Source organism: Podarcis raffonei, chromosome 7 (assembly GCF_027172205.1).
Source record: "Podarcis raffonei isolate rPodRaf1 chromosome 7, rPodRaf1.pri, whole genome shotgun sequence".
Classification (NCBI taxonomy): Eukaryota; Metazoa; Chordata; class Lepidosauria; order Squamata; family Lacertidae; genus Podarcis; species Podarcis raffonei.
In genome coordinates, this window is record NC_070608.1 from 67,846,865 (window position 1) to 67,859,331 (window position 12,467).

At 40.0% G+C, this 12,467-nt stretch overlaps 1 protein-coding gene across 7 annotated transcripts in view; it reads right to left on the bottom strand.

Moving 5' to 3' along the window:
• The window catches only part of RELCH (RAB11 binding and LisH domain, coiled-coil and HEAT repeat containing), a 67,294-nt gene that overhangs the window by 43,315 nt on the left and 11,512 nt on the right, over positions 1-12,467 (bottom strand). For 5 of the 7 annotated variants that reach the window (XM_053397065.1, XM_053397063.1, XM_053397061.1 and 2 more), the window contains exons 2-10: positions 11,600-11,689; positions 7,320-7,391; positions 7,151-7,206; positions 6,217-6,330; positions 4,804-5,004; positions 4,609-4,700; positions 3,292-3,567; positions 1,333-1,408; positions 776-871 (exon numbers count right to left, since the gene is read on the bottom strand). In XM_053397065.1, the coding sequence (XP_053253040.1) occupies positions 776-871; positions 1,333-1,408; positions 3,292-3,567; positions 4,609-4,700; positions 4,804-5,004; positions 6,217-6,330; positions 7,151-7,206; positions 7,320-7,391; positions 11,600-11,689 (1,073 nt within the window). The remainder of the gene's footprint in view (positions 1-775; positions 872-1,332; positions 1,409-3,291; positions 3,568-4,608; positions 4,701-4,803; positions 5,005-6,216; positions 6,331-7,150; positions 7,207-7,319; positions 7,392-11,599; positions 11,690-12,467) is intronic. The other 2 variants (XM_053397064.1, XM_053397067.1) reach the window with 1 other exon arrangement.

A 12,467-nucleotide genomic window follows, 5' to 3' on the forward strand; every position in this document is an offset into this window, starting at 1 on the left:
TTTGCTTTTTACCAGCATATATTCTGCTTTACAATATATAAAGCTATATAACTTATTTCCCTTACAAGGGACTTCTAACGTTTGGCTCTTTTCGCAATGAATTCTAGAGCAGAAGTATTTCCCCTTCCCCTTGAAATCTGCTGTGGTCCAGAGGTTCAGTGCCAGATGAATCAAGCGACTGGGGAGCAGCTTTTAATCTTTGCCTTCTTTCCACCCCCTGGACCTCTTATGCCTGTTGCTGGGAGCCAACAGTTGCAAGCCATGTCAATGGTAACTTGGATAAAGAATTCCTATCTAGTTAGGTTCTAACGTCCTGATTGTTTCACTGTATTTTAAACATATTGTAAGCTGCCTTGAGAACCTCTGTTAATTATATATGTATTGTTTTAAACGATACATATATAATTCTCATCGATGTTAAGAGGCTAATTCACCCCAATTCAATATTATAACTCTGCTTTGACACACAGAAGCACTAGAAGTGGGTTTAGCTAACACAAGTAAGCAAACTGAAGGGCAAAACAGATGGACTCACAATAACAGCCCTGCAGAGTGCCATCAAGGATCTTAAGCAAAAGGACAAAGAGTAGGATGTCATGCTGTTTTGCTAAACTCACCTGGCAGAGGTGCACAACCATTCTCTAGGAGCAGAGATGCATGCACAAAAGTAATAAGATGATTGCAAGTAATCGACTTCAACATAATAAACACTACTAACTTCTCAATAAACAGAAATGTTGCATAAAATTGAAATAAAAATGTCTGGACTTCTCACCTCTCTCTTTGCAAGCAGGACATTAGGAACGATATGCGGCAAGCAACGCCCAAGCATCAGCATGACACTTTTTTCACTATCAGCAATTCGGGACACCTGGAAGTGCAATTTTGATTTAAAAAAAGAAAGAAAAAGAAATAATATTCTGCAATGGCATTTGTGCAATTCTTAAGGTAAATTAAGAAATCAGTCATGTCTTGGTTTCCGTCCCAGAAATCAGCACACAACAGGATACTGGGTTGACATGCTCATTTTAAACGTCTTGAAACCAAAAGACACAAAGATTATCTGTGTAGGCTAACACATGAGGAGCAGTATAACTCCATCTGAGTAATACAACTGGAGCCACCCCCATTTCAACAATGGCACTTGTTGAGGCTACTGGGTGTGGCTGCCAAAGGTAATAACCAGTCCAAAGGTTCTAAAATCTCCTCTACGGAGCTACATAAGCAACGGGCCAGAAGTCTGCTGGAGTATTAAAAATTCAGCAATATGGTCTCCTCAGCCTGGATGTTACGACTCATCAAGATTTAACATTTTCCAAAAAGGACATATACCTCTGATCCCAAACGGCTCTCTGCTGACATTTGACAGAAAGACAGCAATGCTTGATGGAACGCATGTGACAGCTTCCTGCAGTAGTTGGGGCATGGGGAGAAAGAGAAGACAGTTGGATAACTGTATTAGTAGCATGCCTCTTTGACTCACAACTGACAGCTACAAAACACAGCGTGTGTGTGTGTGTGTGTGTACATGTTGCTAGAATTCTAAACTGCTTTACAGATTAGCCAAAAACTTCTCAAATGCTACTCCTACACTATCATACAGATTATATTACTCGACTGAGAAAACTAGTTTCCATGAGAAACCAAAAGCTTGCCCATTGATGTAAACAGATTTTTAAAATAAAAAACAGCAACAACATTTCAGTTTTATCTATTTCTTGATTATTTCATTTACATCCCAACAAAGAGAAGTACACTGAGCTTGGATAAGTTACCAAGAAGGAAAGTGTAATTAACAACTGCTATCTTTTGAATGACCTGTCTTGTTTATAAATTTCATATTGCGCTTTTCTTCTTACAGTGCAACCCAACCCAACTTACAAAGGCATTTTACAAGGGGAAGGGGGTGTTACACATGTCTGTTGAAAAGATGAAAGTTATGTTTCTCAATGCAACAGAACATTCCAAAATGGAAACAAGAACCATTCATAATTCATGTAAACTAGGATTAAGATTCAAATGGATTTTACTAAAATGCCACCCTAATTATGCTTGCATGTAATGTACTAGGGAGGGGGGAAGAATCAAAATCCTCAGATCCTACAATGTTGGATAGAAATGGTTATCTGCCTACTACAAACCAAATGGGGAAACTGACTTTGGTAATATTCTGAGCCAATTATATTTCAGTCCTTTGATACAAATGTAGCAATTTTCAAATTTGGGTTTTTAAAAAGAGCGTTCAGGAAGCAGTCCTGATTTCAAGGTGGTATCTCAAATTGCTTATGAGTAAATTATTCATTTCAAAAAGAAAGCTCATTATCAAGTCCCACTTAAAGCATATTCAAAACTATTATTTTGAGGCTCAGGGTGAGAAACACATATAACGAAGTCTTTTAAAAATGCTATAAATGAACATTACTAGTAAGGCATGAAAACCTATAGTGTGACTGCACATTTTCTTGAGGTAAAAGATGAGCACCAGTATCTATAAGCTCATGATGTAATATGGACTAGATCACTGGTCTAACTGGTGGGTCACGACCCACTAGCGGGTCATTGCCTGATCCCAAGGGGGTCACAATAGGAGCACCATCACCATGCAGATATATGGTAAAAGACTTAAGAACTGGATCCCCAAATGCATGTTTGGGTTAAACGTGGAACCTGGGTCTGAAAAGGTCTGAAGGTACCTGGACAAGATGGAAGAACAAAAGGAACACGAGACAGCCTCATTGGGGCTGCATCCAAATGTCAAACAAACTACCTTTCATCTCAAAGCTAGGGCCTCAACATACTTGCAGCAGGCATAACCATCTGTTTTAATAGGGGTGGTGGCGGTGGCTGGGGTTCAAATCTCTGACCTGTGGTCAAAGAAGCAATATGTACATGCAGGAATGAAGTGTTTATGCAACTAGAGCCCCATCTTTTAATCCTGCAGGAGCAGTTTCCATGGCTGGAGAAGTGAACCATGAGCCTTTTTATTTTATTTTAATGACCACCACAGTCAAACAGTGCTTAAATGGTAGGAATGCAAGCAGGTTGGACACACAATGCAGGAGCATGAGTGCTCAGGTCAGCACTTGGAAGGTAGGCAATAGAAATACTGTTAGCTTCACGCATGGCAGTTTCCCACGTCAGAAGGGGGGAAACCCAAATGCTTAGGGGGTGTGCACTAAAAATTCAGATCCCTCACAAACTTGTTAAATCTGCCCCTGTACAGCAAGTGAAACATTAAAAGAATCTTACAATATTGGTATTCTTTTTCTGGGAAAAGAATAAGCCACTAACCTATTGGGTTTATCGAAGTGTATGGCAGCTTTATTTGATGGAGGACAAGATGGAAGTTTTTCTCTCTCCTTCAAAGGAAAAGAAATTCTCATATCTTCTTTAGGAGGCCTTTTCTCTTCAGTGTCACCATGTTGACCGTCATTAAGCGAACTCTGGATATCTAAATATCTCCCGTTATTGTCTGGGACTGTGAGAGGCACTTGAGCTAAAGATGACTGGACTGAATCAAATATCACTGGAACAGGAGTTTTTTCATTTCTTAAGTACTCTATCTCACTGAAAAGAGGGAGGCAGGACATAAAGGATTGGAATTAAGAAACAAGTTAGTAAGTAAACCACTTCCAGTAACCTAAAATATATATTAACAGGTTTTCCAAATCTGTTCCAGGTCATATACAAAGCCTATTTCAGAAGCTTGGGAATTGAAACTGGAAGGTTTTCTAAAATTATTTATTAAGCCTAGGAATAGGGAACTCCTCCAAATGTTGTGTTATAATTCCCAATCTGGGAATTGGAATCTAACCTTCGGAGGACCACAGACTCCGCAACCCTTCTGTAGCCATTAAAACCCCATTTTTCCATGATAAAAATAATACTGAAAGGAGCATGTAGCACCCTTGTTCATATGTAATGCTAAGCCAAGTCATGGCTTAACCCAAATGAGCAAATGCAAGGACTCCTAAATATAAGACCATGGCCACTTTCCTCCTCCCTGGTTATTTATCTGTACTGCTGAGCTAAGCCATGGTCTGAAACCAGGCTCATGGTTTAACTCTCCCAGATAAACCACAAGCTACAAGGCATAGAACAAACCTTAGTTACACTTCATAGGAATAAAACTTAGCAGTTTTCTACTGGAATAAATTTGACATAAGAGCTTATAAGTAAGGAACAGTAATCATTCCTCCTTCTGACCAGCTGCTGTGGGAAGGCTCCCTGGGGCTTCGTGTTCTAGGATACAATGGTTGATGGTATTGAAAGCTGTTAGCTTGAAAATAGCAACTAAACCACATTGGTAAGCAAAGTGGTTTCTTAAGCAGCATAATTCAATGTCTGGCCTATTCAATGCAATTTAGGGCACAAATGAAACAAAGTTGGGCACGCTTAACTGTGCCATTAAGATCAACAAGACACAAGAAGTTACAAAGTCAAGTAAATATTGTATTGTTTACCATTTATGTTGTAACTGAGGTGACTACTGAGCATTTAAGTGATTCATTTATTTATCTGTGCCATCCGTCTTTTCCGAGACTATAAAATGCCAAGTAACTTCCCATTTCCTAAAAAGCACATAGTCTACAATGCTGGAGGATATACCTTTCAAGCCTTCGTATTTGTTCCAGCAGAGACCACTTCTCGGTGCTTAACACATTAATTTGATCTTCCAATTTCTGCACCATTACACATTGCTAAAGGGGGGAAAAACATAAAGGGGTGGGGAAGGAAATAATTTATCAAACTGCATTTTGGTAGCAGGCTTTAAACTGACAAAAGTGAATGATGTTTGTCTACCTCTATAGATTCTGGTGTTCCAAATATAGGAATGTTCTCTAGGATAGGAGTGGTTGCGTCAAATTCATCCTCTTCCGGGCCAACTGCTACATCTACAACATCTTTTGCAGTTACTTGGTGGTTCCCAAAGTCACGGTAGAGTTGTAGCAAGTCTGGAGGCTTTGGAATGTTCAGTCCTACATCATCCCATAATTCAAAATCCTTTAGAAATGTAAAAGCAGAAGATTAATTGTTAACTTCCCTTCTCATCCCGTCAAGTATTGTTATGAGTTGACCTTGGTTAGACATAAGCATGCGCATGCCTGTGTGTGTATGCGCAAGCTTGGTGTTCCTTTCAGAAGGCTGAAGACAGGAGCTATATGACTTCTGAGATGCAACAGACTGGAAAAATAAGACAGATGGGGGAGGGTTGAAGGAAACAGATGTCCAACATGGACCAGACAGCCAGACTCTTAAACTGAACCCCAAAATAAGCCATGCTGTGGAAATCCCCTTTCTAAGCAAAAATCAGCATGGCAGACAGGATCCTGGCACCTTAGGGGGAAATCCCCAGTAAGAAGCAAGAGACCATGTCAACATTTGCCAAAAAAGGAGGGGGGAAATTGCTGAGTGGAAGACAGAGGGCGAGCTGAAAAACTTGACCAGATATGGCTCCAGAATTAGAGGGAGCAGTGGCCATCAGGCCTCATAAAAGGCCACCCGACAGTAAAGTTGGAGATTGACAGAGAAGCCCAAAGAAGTGTTATAACACCTGAACTCTGGCCTTGTATCAGCTAGCTATCCTGGGTATGGCTGTCCCAAGTCTATAGGGAGGTTTCAGGAATGAGAAAAGAAAAAAAGGACAATTTCACCTGCAAATCTCCCCCACCCCCCGGGTTCTAAGGTTACAGAGATGGGTGCCACCAAGTTAAAAAACCACAAAATGTCTTCTTCCCAGGCTAATCAGGGAAGGTGGCCTTTCTCATCTTTCTTCTCCTTCTCTAGAAACCTCTCTCTGTGCTCTAAAGAAGTCCCAGGCTGGCAGCCAGATCCACACCTGAACCTTTCAGCACTTAACAGCATAGCAATGGAATATTTTAGGAGTGAGGGGGCGAACACCTGCTCCTCCCGAAGACTTATCTCCCTCTATGAGTCCTGAACAGCACTACAAAGTTCATGTTCCAAGCTGGCTGCAGACCTGAAGGGGGAGCACCACTGTCAGGAGCTGGTGATAGACAGACGTATTTTGTTGTGGGCCTCCATTTGTGGTTTACTATTTCCTGCTATGACCAAAACAATAACCCTGCACCAGTCTCTCCTAAATATGAGTCACTACACAAATATTGTTTGGAAACTAGGCTCAAGAATTATCAAGTGCTTGGAAAGGTAAGTGGGGAAAAGACAAGCTGTAACGGAATTATTATTCAAACTTACCTGATCATCACTTTCATCTGAAAAAGTTATTGAAGTAAGCTTGTAGCTGTTCTTTAATAAAAATTCATTGACTAAGAAGTTTAGAGCTCTTTTTTCAAGAGGTTTAATTGGTTCCTAGGAAAAAGAAGGAAGTTATGTAAGAGATGTAAATACTCTCATTAGAATATTTATTCTATCATTATCTTATGTATTAAGATAGCAGCTCAGTCATGTCTAGATATCACAGAGTAGTTTACACGGTGTACTCAACAAACTAATTGTGTAGTGTGTGTATATATATCTATATCTATCTACACACAAACACCCCCCACACCTCCTAAAAGTTTTACTGCAATCGAGTATATACCGTATTTTTTGCTCCATAAGACACACTTTTTTCCTCCTAAAAAGTAAGGGGAAATGTGAGTGCATCTTATGGACTGAATGGCACTGCGCAGAGAGGGATGCAGCACCCCTTCAGAGACGCACCTGTCCTGCGAAGCTGGAGGAGGAACAGAAGGGGGTCCTTCTGTTCCTCCTCCCGCTTCGCTAAAGAGGCACTGCGCAGAGAGGGAGAACTGTGCAGCGCCCCTTCAGCGAAGTGCCTCTCCTGGCTTCTGCCTTAGCCCCGCGCAGCCTCTTCCGGGCAGGGGGAGCCTTCATCCCACTGCCTTGAAGAGGCTTGGTGCGGCTATCCCAGAAGCCAGAACAGCCCGAGGCTATCCCAGAAGCCAGATCCCTCTTGCTGTTCTGGCTTCTGGGATTCAGAATATTTTTTTTCTTGTTTTCCTCCTCCCAAAACTAGGTGCGCCTTATGGTCTAGTGCATCTTATGGAGCGAAAAATACGGTAAATATTGTGGGGTTTTTTTGTTTTTTTTAAAGGCAATTGGCTAACTGCTGATACACGACAACAGCAAATAATAGGGTGTTTCCCCCCCAATCCAAACTACCCACCTGAATTTCAGGACTTGATTTGTAATTTCTCCGTTCCTGCAAAGGAACTTCATTTTCTGCAAACAGCAATATATAAAAATTTATTATTCTCCATTTTGTGAGGCATCACCTACTGCTATTTTGTCAAAATGAAAAAAAAAAAACTAAGGAAAAGGTTTATGTACACCACCTGCAGCCTGAGTCAGGTTGGCTCGGAGGGCCTGAATGGTCTCCTTTGCTTTCCGTAGTTCAAACTCCAGGACTGGACAAGGATTTGGATTAAACATACACAGGCATCCAACCAAGAATAGGGAAACAAAAATGAAATATAAAAAAGCAAGGATGGGTGTGAAAATAAAATACAATTTGTATTAAAGACAAAGCATGCAATCTTTATGGAACTCATGAACGCATGCAGCAGAGTTAGACTGAAGCAAACTGGTGAACATTTTCCATAATTAAAGTCTAACCTTAATGAATAACTTAAGCTGTCTGACAAGGAATGCTATAGGCTTTAAGCAGAATATTGTACCACTTTGGAAAGCTTGAAAGATTTTCCTTACAAGGCATTAATGACGACTAATACTTTAAAGTTGAAAAAGAGAAGTGTGAAGATGAGCGTGACTTGCTTTGAGGGACTGGGATGAATTTGAAATACAACTTTCATCAACAAAATGGAATTATCAGCAACTACACAGGTTATAATCTACATTTTTACAGCTACTGGAGGCAGCTCTATGTTTTTCTATGTGGCATGATGTTTTTTGGAGCAGCTTATCAGTGGGCTGGTTCTACTCCTTACGCCACTTTAAATTTTGCTAGAGACACATTTAATAATTTTCCAAACAAAACATTTGTTCCATCATTTAGACAAGATGAGATAATTTAACATTTATGAATTGCTTTCTGCCACAGCACTTTGAACAATATGTAAGTAGATCCAATTTATCAAATATCTCAGAACTGGAACTTACATTGATTGAGTTAAGGGGTTAGAATTCACTCTGGACATTTGTAATTAACATTTAACACTATCAACATATAATAATCTGGGGAAAATTATAGGTGGTATTCAACTAATTTGGAGCCACTGAAATTAATGAACATATTTAAGTTAGTTCAATTAACTTCAATGGGCCCACTCTGGGTAAAACCTAGTTGACTACAGTCCTGTATTTATTAGGTAATTACTTAAAAATCTTTATATTGGAATAACCTAGGTTGTGCCAAAAAAGCAGGTGCTGTTTTCTTGGAGCCTTTCACCCCTGGATAACGTATGGCGATAACTGTATTTTATGGATGAATTTGTGTAATATGTTGGTAGTAAGTGTGTATGGGAAAAAGATTCACTCAGTTTGCATTTTTCTTCTTTAAAAACAGAATGGGTAGTTAGAGTACATCACATCTACTACATGGAAAGAACTTGTTTGATGCACAGAACTTTACTGCAGAACTACGAAAGCACAACTGAGGATCTGATGAGAAAGTGAAAAAAATCTGTAGGAATCAGCAATGCTGATCTGCAAATATTTCTGTGCAACAAAGTCTGAAAACAATGTTGATACTTTCTACTGATTAATAAATTAATTCTGTAGAAGCAGCCAGCATTAGTACAATTTGGTTAACCTTGGCTCTTTGAAAAGTTACTCAACTTGTAGATGAATTGAGTTTAAATTAAAAGGTTCTTCCTTTAAAATATATAAAAATAGTTTGTTACAGAACAATTGCAGATCAGAAATGCCCTGCAACATGATGATAAAAATGTTCAAAAAAAGATAGCAAGAACACAAATTGTAGAGAAGCTCAGGAATTCCAGTAAGGAAACTAATGTTCAACAGCAAGACATATCACCAAGGGCACAGAAAGCCAGAAAAACCATATCACATAAACCCATGTCAGACGGCAAAGTCTTTCTATTATCTAATTAACAGCTCTGAAATACACTAAACAACTAGTGTAACTTAACAATGTGTACTTAATTTTACCATTAAAACAGTTTACTCTGCTGCATGGTTTCTCTTCAGACATTTAACATTTTAATCCAGATAGTATATATATGTATATAGATATTCAGCAATATATCAAACATGACTGGCTGAAATAAAAACAGATGGTTGGCTCCAGACTAACAGGACAATCCTATACATGTCTACTCAGAATCAAGCACTGAGTTCAATGAGACTTACTCCCAGGAAGGTGTTATAGGATTGCACCCTAAAGTTAGATTCCGATGGGGCAAGCAAAAGCACAACTAACTTTGTCTGGTTCCAACCCACATATTCTAGTAAAAAAAAAGTCATTGTTTTTATTACAATTTTATGAGCTATTTTCATTCTTTTCAGGTAAAAATATGACAGTGACTAGACTTTCCCCCCCATTGACAATAATGACTTCATAACTGCAGCCCTGACTTTAACAGAATCAAAAACAATAGTTTTGTTCCAGCTTTGACTAATATGCTTATTTCTCCATTAGCTTCTGAAAATTCAACTGATCAAGTTGGATGTAGCCCAAAAACACTCTTGCTGCAATAAATATGTTAGGCTGGGATCCAGATGGTCTCTTGTGTGAGCAGAAAGTGCATCTGCTAGCACAAGCCTCCAGTCTGCACCCATTCCCTGCTCCTGCCTCTAATATTCATGCTGCTTCAGAGGGCTCCTCTATCCTCTGGACTTCCCCATGTGCTTCTCTGGTTCCCGTCACATGCCTTTAAAGGTGCCCACAGGAGACTGTTAAGTCTGTTGTAGCTAAAATAACACAGCTACCTCCCTGGAATTTGTAGCATGTCAAGTTTTCACAACAAGCATAACCACCTTGGGGGAAAGGCGTAATCTCTGCCAACAGCAGATATGGAACATTTGGTGAGGTGAACCATACTGGCATCACTGCCGCTTACCATCTCAACATTGGCATCATTGCTGCTTAGCAGGCTGGGTTAGGGCTGGCCAGGAGCAGCATACTGCAACCCTGACTATGCCCTGCCCCCAACCCCATCCAGGTAAGCAGATGTTTTGCCAGTACCCTGAGAGGAATTCTGACCCACCACAGGTTTTTAAATTGTTTCGTTGCAAACCAACCATAGCCAGTAAAGCAGTAGCCACCCTTTCCAAACCCTTTCTGACAACTGTGCCAGAGATGGAAGGGTGGGAGGAGCTGGAGGCTTCCTGTAGCTCATTCTCCATGGCCCAGTGGAGAATCCACTAGCCTAATTTGGATGCCAACCTAAATCATAGTTCAGAGTGATAGCTAAACCAGGGCAGCAATTTCTCCGTGGAGCTGTGAAGAAATTAAAGCCCCCTCACTTTTCTTTTTCTAAAGCATGTGAGGTAACAAAACTATTGCAGAAGACAGGCAACCAGTTGTTACACAACCACTAAGATCTTTTTATCAAGACAAAACCCATTCTTCTGTGGCTCTTAATGTTTGGCAAGTTCAAGATAAAACAGCATGACACTGCAACATTCAACCCAAGAAGTATACCATATTTTGCCATGTATAAGATGACCCCATGTATAAGATGACTGATGACCCCCCCCCCTTTTTTTGAACCTAAAATTAAGAAATCAATAATTTAAGCATCAAACAGAACAACTTTGAGCTTTTGGGAGTGGGAGGTCGCCCAAAGTTGTTGAACTTTTTTGCGGAGGTTGTCCAAAGTTAGGGTTACCATATTTTAAGAGCCTGAGCCCAGGCCGCCCATACCAGTGCCTGGGGCCGAATGCCTGTGCATTCACAATCCATGTATAAGATGACCCCCAATTTTTGCCTAAATTTTTAAAGCAAAAAACATCGTTTATACATGGAAAAATATGATAATTCTGGAATGCTGACAATCTTTTTAAATGCAATATTCAACCCCGAAAGTATTACACTAGAAGGTTGATCATATAAGGTTTTTGTCTTCACTATCAGTTTTAAGGAAATCAACTTTAAACATTTTTTATATTTGAATATTATCACCACTTCTAACCTATTTCATTTAGAATTGTACAACACAGTACACTGCTAGTCAGCCTGTTCATACTAGTTTTTCTGGACCAATAAGGAAACCATTTAGCAGAAACATAAACAGCCATTCAAAAGGTTTCATATTTAAAAGGATTTGTATCTCTCAACAGCATTTTGTTCCTTACAAAACTAGATGCAGTAGTTGTCTTCAGCTTGACTTCAAATGCTATTGCTTTGTGACAATTATTACAGTGACAGAAAAAGACATACAGCATAAAATGGATCAATGGAACATTTTTTAAAGAACAGTTTCTTTGTAAATAAATCAACTAGCCAAAGAGGTACTGTTACAAATTTAATAAACCATTCAAAAATATTCCACGTTACTAGAAACTTTACAAAGCATTAAACTTAAAAGGTAACTTTAAAAAATAAATGTGACACACCTAAAGACTATTTCCAAATAAAAATTCACTGAGCAACATCCATACAATAGCTTATTTTATATGAAATTTTGCTCACCAGCCAGCCGTTCATCTGTCTCCCTGTTGCCATCATCTGAATATCTTGCAAAGTCCAGTGAGTCAAGAGTGCTAATGCTTCCAGCTCGATCTAAAAATATTTAAAGAAACACTTGAGCTTTGTTTGTTCTCCCCATCCCGTACAAGGGTTCCCCAACTGAAGTGAGAGGCTCAACATGGCAAAGGACTTAAAAAAACCTTTGGGTGGTATTCAACAAAGTTCTACTCAAAGTAAAGGTAAAGGGACCCCTGTCCATTAGGTCCAGTCGTGGCCGACTCTGGGGCTGCAGCGCTCATCTCGCTTTATTGGCCAAGGGAGCTGGCGTACAGCGTCCGGGTCATGTGGCCAGCATGACTAAGCCACTTCTGGTGAACCAGAGCAGCACACAGAAATGCCGTTTACCTTCCCGCCGGAGCGGTACCTATTTATCTACTTGCACTTTGAGGTGCTTCCGAACTGCTAGGTTGGCAGGAGCTGGGACCGAGCAACGGGAGCTCACCCCGTCACGGGGATTCGAACCGCTGACCTTCTGATCAGTAAGTCCTAGGCTCTGTGGTTTAACCCACAGCGCCACCCACGTCCCTCTACTCAGAGTAGACCTACTTAAAATTAATGTAGTCAAATTAGTCATGTTTATTCACTTCAACAGTTCTACTCTAAGTAAAATCTAGTTAAACACTACCCTGGATGATCTTCCCATAACACAGTGCCAGCTTTAAGTTATACCTGTTTTCCTCTCATTACCACAAAATGTTTCACTGCCTGTTTGCCTCAACTTTCTCTCACAAAAATGTGTTCTCTTTGAGCATGATCTTTTATTTAGACAGGGAACAGAATGAAAAGAAGTCAATTTAGAGACAGGATAGGT